At 42.0% G+C, this 18,892-nt stretch overlaps 1 protein-coding gene across 1 annotated transcript in view; it reads right to left on the reverse strand.

Annotated features, from left to right (window-relative positions):
- LOC120051554 (whirlin-like) overlaps nt 1-18,892 on the reverse strand; it is a 96,747-nt gene that overhangs the window by 21,263 nt on the left and 56,592 nt on the right. The window contains exon 5 of the mRNA XM_038998498.1: nt 9,940-10,166. Coding sequence (XP_038854426.1) covers nt 9,940-10,166 — 227 coding nt within the window. The remainder of the gene's footprint in view (nt 1-9,939; nt 10,167-18,892) is intronic.

The following is an 18,892-nucleotide window of genomic DNA, read 5'->3' on the forward strand; positions in this document are numbered from 1 at the left end:
TGTTTTCGTATTTCTATGTGTTGGCCGGGTATGGTTCTCAATCAGGGACAGCCGTCTATCGTTGTCTCTGATTGGGAATCATACTTAGGCAGCTTTTTCCTCTTTTGTCATTGTGGGAGGTTGTCTTTGTTAGGGGCACTATAGCCCTTGTAAGCGTCACGGTCGTTTTTGTTATTTCTTGTTTTGTTGGCGTCATTTTACGAAATAAAAGAAAATGTACGCTCACAACGCTGCACCTTGGTCTTCCTTGAACAACGCCGTGACACTGTGACTCAAGTTATGGGACTTTAACAAGCCATCACGGGTAGCCCTGGTAACCCACTATATGGTAATAGACTGCCATTTGGGACCCACACACTGTGTAGTTCATGTATGATGTGCTCAGCTGTCTGTGAGTTTGAAGGTATTAGAATATTAGGTTTTAATCTGAAGATTGTGAACTATCAGTCTAAAAGGCCTTAAGTGTGGCCAAATCTGGTGACCCCTCAATTAAGAGACCTATTATAAACGTGTGTATGCGATGTCCGTGTGTTCTTCACTTCTGATGTCATTCATTTGGGGTTATGTGGAGCAAAAAGAACTCAGATATTATACGTTTATTTATCAATGACGATATAGCAGCATCAAGTAGTATAGGAGTATATACTGTAAGTATGTAGTGGAATTTGACTTACCTTTCCTAGTACAGGTGTAGCCCGCGCTGAAGATGGCCTGCAGCAAAAACAGTAGAACATTAAAGATGCTCACATTATGAACCACTGACAGAAAACCCATTTTACAATAGCACATATAACAACCAAGCACAAATGACTTTGAAATATGTAATATGACATGAAAACAACAACAATAACAGCCCGGAGAGAACTGGCAGCAGTGCTTCCTGTGCCTCAGGAAAAAGGAAGCCAACAGATGCATCTTGAATGGCACACTATTCTCTACATACAGTGGTTCCTCAATTAAAAGTTGCGTGCGTAGACCAAATCACTTTTCAAATACATTTTCAGAATTCCATACAGGCAAGACGTTTTGATTGAGGAGATTCTAATTAGCCTATTTTTGGCAAATAACTCTCAGAATTGTTTCCAAAAACGTTTTCCCAGTATAAAGGTGGCGCCACACGTGAGTACTGGTAGCATTAGCCATCGGGAAAAATATCCTTTCTATTTTATTCTGTTATATTCCATTTTATTGTTACTGTAAAATGTGTGTGTGTTGATTACGGTAGGGCAGGGGAATATTACACTGAACAAAAATATAAACGCAAAATGCAAAGTGTTGGTGCCATGTATCATGAGCTGAAATAAAAGATCCCAGAAATGTTCCATATGCACAAAAATATTATTTATCTAAGATTTTGTGCACAAATTTGTTTACATCCCTGTTAGTGAGCAATTCTCCTTCGCCTAGATAATCCATCCACCTGACAGGTGTGGCATATCAATAAACTGATTAAACAGTATGATTATTACACAGGTGCACCTTGTGCTTTGGACAATAAACGGACACTCTAAAATGTGTAGTTCTGTCACACAATACAATGTCACAGATGTCTCAAGTTTTGAGTGAGCATGCAATTGGCAGGAATGTCCACCAGTACTGTTGCCAGAGAATTGAATGTTCATTACTCTACCATAAGTTACCTCCAACGTTATTTTAGAGAATTTGGCTGACAACGTGTATGGCATTGTGTGTGGGCGAGCGGTTTGCTGATGTCAACGTTGTGAACAAAGTTCCCCATGGTGGCGGCGGGGTTATAATATGGGCAGGCATAAGCTACGGACAACAAACACAAATGCATTTTATCGATGGAAATTTGAATGCACAGAGATACCATGACGAGATCCTGAGGCCCATTGTGAGGCCCATTTTTTAAAGGTATCTGTGACCAACAGTTGCATATATGTACTCCCAGTCATGTGAAATCCATAGATTAGGGCCTAATACATTTATTTCAATTGACTGATTTCCTTAAATTAACTGTAACTCAGTAAAATCTTCGAATTTGTTGCATGTTATATTTGATATTTTTGTTCAATATATAATCCTAATACAGTGTACAAAACATTGGGAACACTTTCAAAAGAGCCTCAATTCATCGGGGCATGGACTCTACAAGGTGTCGAAAGCATTCCACAGGGATGTTGACTCCAATGCTTCCTACAGTTGTGTGACGTTGGCTGGATGTTCTTTGGGTGGTGGACCATACTTGTTCCCTGTGTTGGGTAGGTTACTTTCTAAATGTAGTCTGTTACAGGTACTAGTTACCTGTCCAAAATTGTCATCAGTAACTGAATTTTGGATTACCCAAACTCAGTAATGTAATCTGATTACATTCAGTTACTTTTAGATTACTTTCCCCTTAAAAAGGCATTAGAAGAACACAAAAATCTATGTTACCAATTGAACAACATCTATTGCAGGATAAATCAATGTTACATAGCTGGCCATATATGGATGTTAAATTTCATTTTATGTGTTGGTTATGTACAGTAGGCTTCTTCTAACCCATCGCGTTCTACTACATAGAATAATATAATTTAATTGTATCTTTACATTAATATATATCATTTATAAGTCCAAAAATGGATGTAGCAACTACAGATTGCACATTTAAGTCTATCAAAGGTGTTGTTTTTATCAGCATTAGATTGAGCAATAAAAAAAACACTTTTATTCCATAGGCTGGGATACCCACTATGCATATGCATATGTTGCAAGAGCGCATTTTTCACTGGCTGTCGACTGGTTACAAAAACAATGATTTAAAGGCAGTTTAAACTTCTTAAGCCCTGCCACATCCGACAAGCATCGGAAGCCGGTGTAGTTGGATTCAATCTTTGTCCTGTATTGACACTTTCCCTGTTTGATTGTTCATCCATGGCTTCTGGTTGGGGTATGTACTGTGGTAGACCAGGGGGTTTGGTCAAGACGTTTACACAGATCAGACACGGACAGAGTAGGATAAACTCGGTTTCAAGGGTGTTTATTTAAATAATAAATCAAAAACAAAAAAGATAGGTCTCCCCTTTGAGACTCTCTCCAGGATACCGTCTTCTGGGCTCCGGGTCTTGCTGTATCCTGTCCGGATCGCAACTGTACTCACTCCTGTTCCCTCTGTAACCGTCCCCAACTATATGGGAGTCCTTTCTTTCCCCACTCTCCCTTGTATGCTGCCCTTCTGGCAGCTTTATGGGCCTTGCACAGCTGGTGAGCAATCAGCCCTTGATTACTCACCGGTGAGCAATCAGCCCTTGATTACTCACCAGCTCCCAATCAGCCCCAATTAGTCCTGGTCGGAGAACCCGTCGAGACCTGGCACGTCCAGCAGATGGAGCCATCGCCTCGTGATGTATACTTCGTCTGTCACCAGGCCTCAACGAGTCTCCCCCTGGTGGCTGACCTAATGTACGCAACAGTACGTATGGTCACTGTCGGGACGACGTCATCGATGCATTTATTGATGAAGCCAGTGACTGATGTGGTGTACTCCTCAATGCCATCGGAAGAATCCCGGAACATATTCCAGTCTGTGCTAGCAAACAGTCCTTTAGCTTAGCATCTGCGTCATCTGACCACTTCCCTAGTGAGTCAGATGTAGGGAGCTGCGCTGTTGCGCATACTTTTCTAATAAGAGCGGTCCATGATCTCTGTAAAAAGCATTAAGTAATTATTTGGCCTATTGGCCTGCTCCAGAACAGCTATGTGAATCAATTTGCAAACGAGAAAATAAATGGGGGCAAATTAATAATTAAGCATTACCATTGAATTTAACCAGAGGGCCCTTTCCATGTTGAGAAATAGCCTCACACACGTGCACCTTGGTTGGGTGTTCTGGCTTGTGTTTGGGAGGGAGGAAGAGGGAGAGAAAGAGAGGAGGGGCTCATCTCTCCCGTTCTGAGGACCGGAACGAAAGCATAATCAGCGTTCTAACTCCCCCTTGTGGCGGTTTGGCGCAATGGCACAGTTGCGGTGACTGCATTAGCACCACACCGGTGATCACGAGTCACGAAGGAAGTCAAATTCTGGTAATTAGGCTTCTCCAAGCTCTGATGCTGCTGATGGTCATTAGTAGCCTACCAAACTTGCTAACTGCCTGTTACTCAGCACTCTATTGTCCCTCTAATCACTCTTGACATCAATGTAAATGTAATCGAAAATCTAATCAAACATGAGAGCCCATGAGCTAATGTTGTGCAACATTTCTATAGGCTATGCAATTGTGCGAGAAAACAGAGTGATGGCCTCTACTAAAACGTGGAGGATCCCATCAGCTTTCTATAGACTAGGCCTACTATATTTATTTCTCAACTTTAATAATATTAAGCACATTGTTTATCTTTACAACAGGAGTATAGCCTACCTGGCTGGCACGAAAATGAACCACAGGAAAATCATCTTCCATTTGCTATTTAAGTGCATACAGTTGAAGTCGGAAGTTTACATACACTTAGGTTGGAGTCATTAAAACTCGTTTTTCAACCACTCCACAAATTTCTTGTTAACAAACTATAGTTTTGGCAAGTCGGTTAGGACATCTACTTTGTACATGACACAAGTCATTTTTCCAACAATTGTTTACAGACAGATTATTTCACTTATAATTAATTGTATCACAATTCCCGTGGGTCAGAAGTTTACATACAATAAGTTGACTATGCCTTTAAACAGCTAGGAAAATTCCAGAAAATTATATCATGTGTTTAGAAGCTTCTGATAGGCTAATTGACATCATTTGAGTCAATTGGAGGTGTACTTGTGGATGTATTTTAAGGCCCACCTTCAAACTCAGTGCCTCTTTGCTTGACATCATGGGTAAATCAAAAGAAATCAGCCAAGACCTCCACAAGTCTGGTTCATCCTTGGGAGCAATTTCCAAATGCTTGAAGGTACCACGTTCATCTGTACAAACAATAGTATGCAAGTATAAACACCATGGGACCACGCAGCCGTCATACCGCTCAGGAAGGAGACGCGTTCTGTCTCCTAGAGATGAACGTACTTTGGTGCGAAAAGTGCAAATCAATCCCAGAACAACAGCAAAGGACCTTGTGAACATGCTGGAGGAAACAGGTACAAAAGTATCTATATCCATAGTAAAACTGTGGAAATTGTGGAAAAATGGCTTAAGGACAACAAAGTCCAGGTATTGGAGTGGCCATCACAAAGCCCTGACTTCAATCCTACAGAAAACTTGTGGGCAGAACTGAAAAAGCGTGTGCGAGCAAGGAGGCCTACAAACCTGACTCAGTTAGACTAGCTCTGTCAGGAGGAATGGGCCAAAATTCACCCAACTTATTGTGGGAAGCTTGTGGAAGGCTACCCGAAACGTTTGATCCAAGTGAAACAATTTAAAGGCAATGCTACTAAATACAAATTGAGTGTTAATAAACTTCTGACACACTGGGAATGTGATGAAAGAAATAAAAGCTGAAATAAATCATTCTCTCAACTATTATTCTGACATTTCACATTCTTAAAATAAAGTGGTGATCCTAACTGACCTAAGACAGGGAATTTTTACTAGGTTTAAATGTCAGGAATTGTGAAAAACTGAGTTGAAATGTATTTGGCTAAGGTGTATGTAAACGTCCGACTTCAACTGTAGATGACATGTATTTTTTCCTGCTGCTCCTGTTTTCGAGACAGGTGCATGATAACGGTCCATTCTAAATCAAAACAAATTTCACACACATATTATTTAGAATATGCAAAGACAAGATTCAATCAAGAATAGTCCGATGGGTGACATTATTAGCCTATCACTTGTGAATGATGCTCAGCATTAAAAGAAATGGTCGCACACCTCATGTAGTCCATAGGCCTATATATTTTGATACGGTTTGTATCACTACTAAAGTGGCTTCTTAAAATTAAGCACATTAATCCTCTTTACAAGGGGTTGAGAGCCTAACTGGCATACATAAGCAGGGCGTGAGTTTCAAGTTTGGGGAAGATCATTTTCACCATAAAAATGCACCTTGATAATAAATGCATTACATGCATAATTGCATTCACGGTCATTTTTGATAGTGGTGTTTTCATAGCCTACTGCCATGTGCGCATTGCTGCACTTATAATGTGAAGAAATAGCCTAATAGTTTATTAACATTTTAAGCTAAACATTCTGATCTGTTGCGTCAGCCACATTTTATAAAACATGTTTTTTGATGCTAGTGATAGTATTAATTTGGGATCTATTGCACCCCACAACTGACCCAGACTATGTTTGGAATATTTATTTCTTGCACACAATAGAATAGGTCGACTTTTGTACTATGGGGGATAGTAGATTGGCATAGGCTAGTGCTTTTGCTGTTCGTTAGGCCTATTCATCTTGTTGGCTGACGAAAAGTAAATGTGGAAAGTTCTTCCAATATCTTCAATAGGCACCTCGGAATTGGACAAGGACGTGTTCAGTTGCGTCCCCAATGTGTCTGTCTTCACCTGTAGCCTGTGAGAAAGACCCGGTCATGTGATTGAGAGCCATGTGGGTGGGAGAGGCGCTTCGGATTTCACAGCAATCAGGGAGAAGGGCACAACGCAGCACTCCGGGACACAAAAGGCAAGGATCTTTTTAGGTTGCATCACGGCCACAAAGGGGATGCCGCCGTGAAATTCGAGGCATTATCAAGTGCTTGTCAAATTGTGAATGAGAGACGATTGAAGTGTGTACAGCCTGAGCAAAAAACAAAGCAGAGCTCATGCCTTTCAAGCGACTTTTTTTCAAATCATCATTAGTCTCATCATGCAGCCTTACAATGTATTAAAAACAAAATCATATAGCCCAACGTTTGTAGAACAACTAAAGTTACATTAATAACTCTAAATTAAGGACAGGAGTTTGTATTTCTTTGTTAACTTCTTTGTTAACTAGAGCATAGCCGCATGTGCACACTCCATCAAATCATTTGGAGAAAATGATTAAATTGTACTCTTCATACTATACAATAATATAAAATAATGCCACGGAATTCTAAGCAAATCTTAGAATGAGCCCACAGCCATTTTGCATTGCCACATCAGGACCTAACATAAGGACAACTCAGAGTATGATATTATTTTCCTCTGACATAGACTATATTTTCTTCATATCATGCTTCTTTAGACCTGTCTAAAATAAATAATGGATTTATTGGGAAGGTGTTATATGAAGAGAAATTATGAAGAGAAAATATAGATAAAACGTAATGATGCTCATCGGCCATTGGACATAAACATTACATAACAAGTTGGAAATCACAAATTCAACAATGAGTGGTTTGGAAGGAATCAGTGGCTGCCTGCAAGCATTGCAAAGCAATCACTAGCCTGCTATTCAGTGGAGTGGGTATGTGGTCCATGTCTGGGTTTAAGGGTCTCTTTTCCAAGCTTAAAAGGATACATATTAAACATTGGCCATGCTGTCAATCGAGCATGACTTCTAGAAAGAGGCCCGAGTTCCTGACTTGGAAACTCAGAACTGGAAAATCTCAGACTTCAGTGAGTTCAAGACAACTGGGAACTCAGAGAAAAAACGAGCTCCGACTGGGAAAATATGTTTTGAATGGTCATCCAAGTCAGGAACTCGGGCCTCTTTCTAGAGCTCACTGACATCATGATTAGAGCTCACTGACATCATGATTCAACCTTGTTTTTTTCAGAGTTCTCAGTTGTCTTGAAAGCATCCAGAGAATGCCATACTGTGATGACCGCCGCGCCACCTTTCTGTTGAAGTGAACACAACACAAGGTGAGTCCAAAAATGTATTGTATGCTGCTGCATAAATGATGTAATATGCCAGGGAGATATGTATACTGTAGCTAAAAAAGTAATACTAAATGTATGTTGTTTAGCAAGCTGTTAGCTGTTGGTGGTGCACATGTAGCCTATAGCCTGTTTTAGATTAATGTCATCATCGAATATTGTAAGAGCTTTCACTGTCTGCTTATATGCCCCCTTTATTTATCCTACGTTTCTGACTTGGTGTACCGGGAGAATACTGTAACAATGGCCCATGTTCTGAATTCTGTCACTGTACATTTCAAAAGTGCTCAACAAATAGTTATATTGACTACGTCCGTCCTAGCTCGCTCATTAATGTCTTAATCAAAATTACGGATTGCCTCTTATCCGCTCGTCGTCCCCTTATGCCATAGTTTGTACATCTCAATTGTCAGTAGAAACCACACGTGATTAAGCAAGTCAGCCATGTTTTTTTTAAAGATAGTAAATGAGGCTGAATGAACTGTTTTGCTGCCAGACAAGGCTCCACTAATAGCCAGGTGTAGCAGTGGTAAGGATTAATTCCATGGTGCTGAAAAGAAAGCTCTGCCGTTGGGACAGCTTTATGTAGGCCCTAACAGTTTGTGGGCAACGTTTGTCACCGTTATAGTGCAACTAATGTATTGTTTAGTGTTGTGGCTTGGCTGGCATGCATCTTAAGCAATTTTCTTTTTGCCCCACCAATATTTCCATGCCAAAATCGCCACTGTACACACAAGTATACACCCACACTAAAGTGCTATAGGTTTTCCTGATAACCTTGAACAGTGAATGTCATTACAACAGTCAAGGACAGTGTTCAGGAGAGAGCAGAGCACACATTCTGACAGCTGCAGCTCAAGGTTCAGCCAATAACACACACTACACTGAAGCAGAACTTAGTGCACTCGAACCCGCCACAGCAATGTGTAGGCTATGCAGTTTCTTTGTTGACTAACTACTGCCCTCGCAAACACACACTTCTTATTCTGGAAATAACCTCTGGTGTCATTCGCCCATGGCAAAAGAAGCTACTGGCCTGGTCAAGCAAATTGGCTGCTGCACTCACGTTTCGTTTCACGGATACGTAAAGTGAAACAGCACGTGAGTTATTTCCAGATTAGCCTGGTTCCAGGCTAAGCAGCTAACGCAATGTGGTTTGATTGAATTGTGCCATAAGACCGAGTAGGCTCTTTGGTTAGTAGTTAAACAGAAAGTGCTGGAAGGAGGATATCACTAATAATGAGAGGCCAAATATATGGAAGTGAAGGACTAAAAGCGACCTTGCTTGATTTCTAAAGGAGCTGAGGGGAAATGCATACTTCCTAGGGTTCTCAAACAGCCTGCCTCCATTAGAGCTGGTGACAGAGAGCTGAGGAAAGGAGGGAGAGACAGGCAGCTCGCTGTGGGACTGAGCACCATATCACACGTCACAGTCAAACCCAACAATGAAGTGGATGTATTCTGCCTCACATTACTCACTCAATCACTCGCATAACAAAAGCCCTGCCACTGACAGTGGTAGGATAAAGAATTACATTGGTCAGAGACTGAATGGTAATTTCATTCTGTTACCTTGCTACGTGATATTTCGATGAAATGCTTCAATGGGGGCTGTCTTATAAAGAAAAAAAATATTAAATTATGTTGCTAATCTTAATGTCAACCGATTGAATATAATTGATTTCACCCAACAGAATGCCAGCGTCCCAAATGGCATCCTAATCCTTATATAGTGTACTAGTAGTGCACTAAATACGGAATAGGGTGCCATGCAGACAAAGTATTTTTCCATCAATGCCCTAAGACATTCTTTCTGCTCAAATAAGAAATTACTGACTGAATGCAAATATCATTCAATGTTCGAAGCATTAAACATACTACATCCCTCTTCAGAGAATGTTGGAGCCACTGTACATTGTACATTCCAAGAACGTTTGGTTTAAAGGGAACTTAAAATAAACAGAGAAAAGAGCTTACACTCACTAGTTGCGGTTAGAACTGTGACCTATAACATGACTTTTTCGCTGAAAACAAAAATGTCATAGAACTCCCATAGGAAGCATCTCAAATGGCCCATAGGGTTCTGGTCAAAAGTAGAGTACTCTATAGGGAATAGGGTGCCATTTGGGTTACACACATAGAATTCACAAAGAGATTGCCCTTTTGACAATGTTGTGCCTGTTTGTGCTAAATCACCGTGTAGTAGCTGGGCTGGCGGTGCTCTCTGCTATGGGCGGTGGGCTCGGGGGGCTAGGGCTGCTGATCCATTTGGTCTGGTCCACCACGGTGCGGGCATGAGGCAGGCGGCCAACGTCTCTCACCCTAACCAGCAGGTGGCGACACGTCTTCAGGATCCTCACCGCCTCATCATGGGGGATGGCCACGAAGCTCCGCCCATTCACCTCCAGCAGCTGGTCGCCCACCTGAACCCACAGAGAAGAGAGGTTATACTTGTAGATATACACTAGGCATATCAAACATTAGGTGCACCTTCCTAATATTGAGTTGCACCTTCCCTTTTGCCCTCAGAATAGCCTCAATTTGTCAGGGCATGGACTACCATGTGTCGAAAGCGTTCCACAAAGATCCACATATTGACTGAAATCCTTCCCACAGTTGTGTTAAAATGGCTGAAAGTCCTTTGGGTGGTGGACAATTCTTGATACACACGGGAAACTACCTACCCAACACGAAACAACCCAGCAGCATTGCAGTTCTTGACACAAACCGGTGCGCCTGACACCTAATACCATAACCCGTTCAAAGGCACTTAAATCTTTTGTGTTGCCCATTTACCCTCTGAATGGAACACATACACAATCCATGTCTAAATTGTCATAAGGCTTAAAAATCCTTCTTTAACCTGTCTCCTCCCCTTCATCTACACTGATTGAAGTGGATCAGTGACATCAATAAGGGATCACAGGCAGAGCCCCACCTCTTTTGAGCCACACCTGTTTAGCTAAAGAAAAGTGTGTTTTGCATGTTATTTTGGCATTAATACGTGTCAAATATCTGTTTTCAAACAATGTAAAAAAATAATTGCTAAGTTAATAAAGCCGCATACAAACATGGTCTCTTATTGCTTTCTTGAGTAAGGCAGCTCCAAAATGCAGGTGTTTCAGCCTAGCTCAGTGCTTTCTGTGGTGGTGGGGCAGTCAGCGGAAAATACAGAGCGTAGGGGTTGGTAATGTTCTCTAGTTGCACCATGATTGGCTCACTGTTCTGTCACTCATGGGGACACTACGTCACCTCAAAATCTACAGAGAAAGCTCAAAAATTCAAGCCCCTTGGGTGCTGCCATAGATTTACATTAGAAGTGCCCATCTAAGAAGGCTCAAGGTCATTGGCTGCAGATAAAATGACATCAAATCCCGTTATATCTACTGTAGCTTTGATTGGACTGATGAGAGGCCAAATCTATGGAAGGAACATCATTCATAAAACCATGTTCTAGCAGACCATAACAACCAAAGCTTATTATCTCCCAGCCTATTCATTCTTCAAAAGCACAAAAAAAACATTGTGATTTACAATCAATAATCCTCTTTGTTTTATGCCCTTCCATATTCTTCCTGTTTGACATTTATGAGAACCAGTTTAGCTTTGATTTGAGCTTAATAGTTATTAGGGAGTGAACGTTATACACGGAGAAAATTGGACCTCTCTGAAATTAAAATGAATGGCCCTTCCTTCAGCAAAATATATTTTACCTAAACCCTCCCTGAACGCGTGAAAATAATAATAATTAAAACAAAGTGGATAGCAGAGAACATGTCTACCCTCACTTATTGGACAGACCAGAGACTTAGATATGCAGTTTTAAAAACTGTTCTTCATCCTGTCAGCATTACATAGCAAATTAGGAATTTGAATAGCGCTCAGAGCTGCTGGCCAGAAGGTTGTGGGTTCGCAAACAACCGTGGACAAGAGTAGGGATGGAAATATCTCCTTTATAGTTAAAGCATTGCATGATTGCCATTTATAAACATTTCATGCAATTCTACGTCATTTTACATATTAGCAGAATATTTTTTTAATACCACAAAATTACCGAAATTACAGACTAATGGACAGAGAGATAGGCCTATGTGTTCATCTTATCATTATTTATCCAATGCCAAATCAGTGTGTCTTCTTTGTAAGAAAACTGTCCCAGTTTGCAAATTTGTATTTTTTTTTCACCTTTATTTAACCAGGTAGGCTAGTTGAGAACAAGTTCTCATTTGCAACTGCGACCTGGCCAAGATAAAGCATAGCAGTGTGAACAGACAACAACACAGAGTTACACATGGAGTAAACAATAAACAAGTCAATAACATGGTAGAAAAAAAAGAGAATCTATATACAATGTGTGCAAAAGGCATGAGGAGGTAGGCAATAGATCGAATAATTACAATTTAGCAGATTAACACTGGAGTGATAAATCATCAGATGATCATGTGCAAGTAGAGATACTGGTGTGCAAAAGAGCAGAAAAGTAAATAAATAAAAGCAGTATGGGGGGTGAGGTAGGTAAATTGGGTGGGCTATATACCGATGGACTATGTACAGCTGCAGCGATCGGTTAGCTGCTCGGATAGCAGATGTTTAAAGTTGTTGAGGGAGATAAAAGTCTCCAACTTCAGAGATTTTTGCAATTCGTTCCAGTCGCAGGCAGCAGAGAACTGGAAGGAAAGGCGTCCAAATGAGGTTTTGGCTTTAGGGATGATCAGTGAGATACACCTGCTGGAGCGCGTGCTACGGGTGGGTGTAGCCATCGTGACCAGTGAACTGAGATAAGGCGGCACTTTACCTAGCATAGCCTTGTAGATGACCTGGAGCCAGTGGGTCTGACGACGAACATGTAGCGAGGGCCAGCCGACTAAGGCATACAGGTCGCAGTGGTGGGTCGTATAAGGTGCTTTAGTAACAAAACGGATGGCACTGTGATAAACTGCATCCAGTTTGCTGAGTAGAGTATTGGAAGCTATTTTGTAGATGACATCGCCGAAGTCGAGGATCGGTAGGATAGTCAGTTTTACTAGGGTAAGTTTGGCGGCGTGAGTGAAGGAGGCTTTGTTGCGAAATAGAAAGCCGACTCTAGATTTGATTTTGGATTGGAGATGTTTGATATGAGTCTGGAAGGAGAGTTTGCAGTCTAGCCAGACACCTAGGTACTTATAGATGTCCACATATTCTAGGTCGGAACCATCCAGGGTGGTGATGCTAGTCGGGCGTGCGGGTGCAGGCAGCGAACGGTTGAAAAGCATGCATTTGGTTTTACTAGCGTTTAAGAGCAGTTGGAGGCCACGGAAGGAGTGTTGTATGGCATTGAAGCTCGTTTGGAGGTTAGATAGCACAGTGTCCAAGGAAGGGCCAGAAGTATACAGAATGGTGTCGTCTGCGTAGAGGTGGATCAGGGAATCGCCCGCAGCAAGAGCAACATCATTGATATATACAGAGAAAAGAGTCGGCCCGAGAATTGAACCCTGTGGTACCCCCATAGAGACTGCCAGAGGACCGGACAACATGCCCTCCGATTTGACACACTGAACTCTGTCTGCGAAGTAGTTGGTGAACCAGGCAAGGCAGTCATTAGAAAAACCGAGGCTACTGAGTCTGCCGATAAGAATATGGTGATTGACAGAGTCGAAAGCCTTGGCCAGGTCGATGAAGACGGCTGCACAGTACTGTCTTTTATCGATGGCGGTTATGATATCGTTTAGTACCTTGAGCGTGGCTGAGGTGCACCCGTGACCGGCTCAGAAACCGGATTGCACAGCGGAGAAGGTACGGTGGGATTCGAGATGGTCAGTGATCTGTTTGTTGACTTGGCTTTCGAAGACCTTAGATAGGCAGGCCAGGATGGATATAGGTCTGTAACAGTTTGGGTCCAGGGTGTCTCCCCCTTTGAAGAGGGGGATGACCGCAGCAGCTTTCCAATCCTTGGGGATCTCAGATGATACGAAGGAGAGGTTGAACAGGCTGGTAATAGGGGGTGCGACAATGGCGGCGGACAGTTTCAGAAATAGGGGGTCCAGATTGTCAAGCCCAGCTGATTTGTATGGGTCCAGGTTTTGCAGCTCTTTCAGAACATCTGCTATCTGGATTTGGGTAAAGGAGAAGCTGGGGAGGCTTGGGCGAGTAGCAGCGGGCGCGGGGGGGGGGGGGGGGGGGGGGGGGGGGGGGGGGCGGGGCGGGGCTGTTGGCCAAGGTTGGAGTCGCCAGGAGGAAGGCATGGCCAGCCGTTGAGAAATGCTTGTTGAAGTTTTCGATTATCACGGATTTATCGGTGGTGACCGTGTTACCTAGCCTCAGTGCAGTGGGCAGCTGGGAGGAGGTGCTCTTGTTCTCCATGGACTTTACAGTATCCCAGAACTTTTTGGAGTTAGAGCTACAGGATGCAAATTTCTGCTTGAAAAAGCTGGCCTTTGCTTTCCTGACTGACTGCGTGTATTGGTTCCTGACTTCCCTGAACAGTTGCATATCGCGGGGGCTCTTCGATGCTATTGCAGTTCGCCACAGGATGTTTTTGTGCTGGTCGAGGGCAGTCAGGTCTGGAGTGAACCAAGGGCTATATCTGTTCTTAGTTCTGCATTTTTTGAACGGAGCATGCTTGTCTAATATGGTGAGGAAGTAACTTTCAAAGAATGACCAGGCATCCTCAACTGACGGGATGAGGTCAATATCCTTCCAGGGTATAATAATAATAATAATAATAATAATAATAACCTGAGTTGTCATTAGGATTCTGAGCATGGTACTTTCAAAAGCTAGGCCTACCTTTCCCGTTCTATCGATTCCTTGGATCATTTCATGTTTTCATGTGTACATGAGTTATTGACAAGCAGGCAGAAATCCCGCCGGTGTTACGTAGCACGGTGATAGTCGCTCTCACTACTGTACACTAGAAGTTGATTGGAATACGACGTTTAGACCGCGGAAAAATATATCATACATGTCTGATTTCAATATTGGCCGATGTCATAACTCGGGGGGATTTATTTTCTCTAATGAGCCAATTATCATATTTTTTTTTTTCGATATTCCTACCTCGAGAAATGTGTAATTTAACAGAGGGTCTAGCACATTTTCCTATTTGTCTGCCTCTTAAATCTAGCGCGCATTGCATGTTGCATTTGCTAGAGATATTATGGAAAGGAGATAGGAATACAATGAACAAAGTAACGTATAACGTCCCACCTTCACTGTCAACCAGTCGCGTTCACGTTGCCATGCTGCGTAACGCGGTTGCTAAGCTAATCATCACGCAATCCATTCTCAAAGTCAGTGTATATTTTTTTCCTCGAAAGTACCTAATGTCACGATTTCAACACAAAAATATTAGTAATGTTGTACTTTTTGTTGACGAAATTCTGCGAATGTTGGGTTTTTGAGCTAGACCCCAATAGACTCTCATTCACTCCTTGAAGGAGAGCGCTCCTTGTCCCTGAATCGCCCAAGATGCACCACGCGGCCATTTCCATAGCATGTGCAACGTTTCCCATCTCCTCAAAACTACAGTATTTCTGCCGTTGCGAATGTTAGAATCCACTCTGTTAAAGCACATGTTGTCTGCAAGTTGAATATGTTGAGTTTGTAGACTCCTAAATTGATAGTGCAGTTTGCTCTTGGCGATTTTACAGCTAACTAGGTACATTACATTATGATATTGTATTTTGTAATATTGTGTTTACGTTTGCTAGCTAGTTACCCGGCCCAAACCTTTAAATCATCTCCTGAACTGCCACCATAGCCCCACGCAGCACAGCCATTAGTTAAGCAGCATACAAAAACGTGTTCGATTAGAAACAGCAGAGCAGGCCAGCGCGCAAGGTTGGAATATCCATTACTGTGTTAATTAACATTTATTTAACTAGCAAGTCAGTAAAGAACAAATTCTTATTTTACAATGAAGGCCTACCCTGGCCAAACCCTCCCCTAACCCAATCACAGCCAGTTGTGATACAGCCAAGGATCGAACCATGGTCAGTAGTGACACCTCTAGCACTGCCTTAGACTGCTGCGCCACTCGGGAGCCCTCAAAATGCAGCCTAGTTTTGGCATAGGCTGATCAGGTAAATCCAGGTGAAAGCTATGAACCCTCATTGATGTCACTTGTTAAATCCACTTCCATCAGTGTAGTTGAAGGGGAGGAGACAGGTTAAAGAAGGACTTTTAAGCCTTGAGACAATTGAGACATGGCTTTTGTATGTGTGCCATTCAGAGGGGGAATGGGCAAGACAAAATATTTAAGTGCCTTTGAATGAGGTATGGTAGTAGGTGCCAGGCCCACTGGTTTGTGTCACGCTCAACAGTTTCCCCATGTGTATCAAGAATAGTCCACCACCCAAAGGACATCCAGCCAACTTGACACAACTGTGGGAAGCATTGGAACCAACATGGGCCAGCATCCTTGTGGAAGGCTTTCGACACCTTGTAGAGTCCATGCCCCGATGAATTGAGGCTGTTCTGAGGGCAAAATTACATGACCCTCCCCTGGACCATGTAAAAAAAATACTAAACCCTCCCCTTGACTGAAATTGAAAAAACATGACCCTCCCCCATGTAAAAAAAATACTAAACCCTCCCCTTGACTGAAATTGAAAAAACATGACCCTCCCCCATGTAAAAAAAATACTAAACCCTCCCCTTGACTGAAATTGAAAAAACATGACCCTCCCCCATTTTCCTCCAGGTAACCATTTATTTCCATTTCTATCTGTCCCTTAGTAAGGAAAACATGATCAACAGGGGGATACAAAAGGCGTCTTTGCTATCAATATGTAACATGATTAGTATCTAATAGAAATATAATTCACAATTAAATAACTTCTATATAGACTGAAGTGTATCAATGTTGTTTTTCCATTTCTCAAGTCTTATACTAGTCTTCCACCATAAAGGTGGTGGTCTAGCTCTCTCCTCCTGCCTCATAATCTATATCCTATCCATTAAACATAAAAAAGAAAAGACTGCCCCACATCTTAAAAAATAATAAGTTAGGCTAGTGTGAAATAAAAGACAACAGAAAATCTTAGAAACACAGGAGAAGCTGAGGTATAGTGGCATTACTGGACCTCTTCAAATGGCCAATTCTCTTTCCACAAGAGGAAGAAATTAGTTATTGACTTCTCCCCTCCTCTCCCTCCCTCCCTCCCTCCTAACACTAATGCATTTACAGTATATGCAGTGGAAGAATCAGCTTGAGTGAACCTCCATAATTCATTGAAGAGGAGGGAGGGAAAGAGATGGAGGGAGGGTGAGGGTCTGATTTACATCGCCCAGCCAGGGCATCTGAGGTGCAGCCACTGAATGGGAGAGTTTTACTATAGGGCTCTGGTCAACAGTAGTGCACTATAAAGGGAATAGGGTACCATTTGGGACGCACATCAAAGTCCATATCCCTCAGCCCCCTGCCTCTGTAATGCTTACTCTGTGGCAGTATGGGACCCCTCCAGCGTACTGTAACTCAGCTGCTCAAAGTCGATAGATCGAACCGTCATTTCCAACTGGCGTTTCATTGATCATCCGAGATGAAGCGTTAAATAAAATGGTTATGAGTCAGACGAGACTGAGAGGAGCAATTGTCCATACACAATGTTCTTGTCCTTTCTCAGAGAGAGAGAGAAGGGGGGGTAGAGAGAGAGAAAAAAAAGAGAGGCTAAGGGCAATTTCCTATTTTGGGTGGCTGAGACAGTTGTCTGACTTGATCGTTTTTCTCCAGGTGGCCTGAGAGAGAGGGGCTATTACTGACACGGTACAGCAAATGGACAATCTCTCCGAAACACACTACATGTTGTTTTTCAGAGGGTTGCCAGCCAAAGAGACAAGACACTGGCACCTATCTGTGGATGAGAAGTGGCAGAGGCTATGTCCCAAATGGCACCCTGTGAAATGTTCCAGCTACAGGCCCTTGTCAATGTTTTATTGGGATTTCAAGCTGTATGCGAAGGTTGAACACTTCTATTTGAATTGCATACACCAGGATTTCCCAAACTAGGGGTCACAACCTGATTTGAAAATGGGGTTGCGAGATAACATTTGTGCTTGGTTCATAGAACCGGGGTTGTTCTCTAATAAGAAACTATATGCATATGTTTTGGCACTGATTAACTGTTGAAGCTCTTTGGAAATAAGTTTGTTGATGTCTTAAGAAAAATTCTCATTAAGATTCTTCCATTTTTGCCCCGTTCTCATGCTCTTTGGTTACAATCAAAAATTCTACATGTCTTTTCAAGAAAAGCTAATAATCTTAGCAGCTTCAACAGCTGTGGGGAAAAAAGCATTCTCAAAAGTTGGTTTGAACTGAATATTGTATTGTGTAAAGTTTGGGTATTAATGTTCAATGCCTGCCAAAATTAATGGAGTTAGTGTTGAGACACTAACCACCTTGTCCGAGGCTATCACGTACACCCAGAAGATGATCTAGGATATAACACTTTAAGATATTTGGCTACTATTATAGGCTATATTTTTATGTTTGGTTTTTATATGTACTGTATGATTATATGCATGTGTACATATAGGTTACCGCCAACATAACAGAAACACCAACATAAAGTGTCTAAATAGGTTAACCTGTTAAACTCTGACCCCCCCTGGTGGCATTTTCTAAACAATGCATAATATTGTCTACTACCCTCATAAAGTACATTTCGGTTGCAAAACTATACATCCTACAAACCCATGCTAAGTAAAGTACTGTTAGAAAGGTAAGAACTGTGGGATGCTGATAAAGGTGTCAGAAACAACTACAGAGCCTGAGAAACAACAGGCCCTGAAATGTTTTTAATTTTTTTTTTACTGTCCCCATTTAGGGAATAAGAGATTTGTAAGTTTAGTTTTGAGATAAAATATGTCACCAATTACTATTCCCAAAAGATTTTCAAAAAAATTAAGAAAAACAATTGAAAAGATTTGGGGGGAAAACAAAATAAAAAAACAATCTGTTACGTAATGGTGGCGCGCTAAACACGCACAAATTCCAATAGGAACAGAGACATTTGAAATGGCACAGGGCTTGTTCAACGTTCCTTGCCTTCATTTTTCGTCTTAAATAAATAATGGTTCCAAGTGGCACCCTAACCCCATAGGGTTCTGTTCAAAAAGTAGGGGGGAAAGTATAGTGTGCCAGTGGGCTGGCCTGTTAAAAGAAAAGAAAAGG

This window comes from Salvelinus namaycush, chromosome 1, assembly GCF_016432855.1.
Source record: "Salvelinus namaycush isolate Seneca chromosome 1, SaNama_1.0, whole genome shotgun sequence".
NCBI classification, from domain to species: Eukaryota; Metazoa; Chordata; class Actinopteri; order Salmoniformes; family Salmonidae; genus Salvelinus; species Salvelinus namaycush.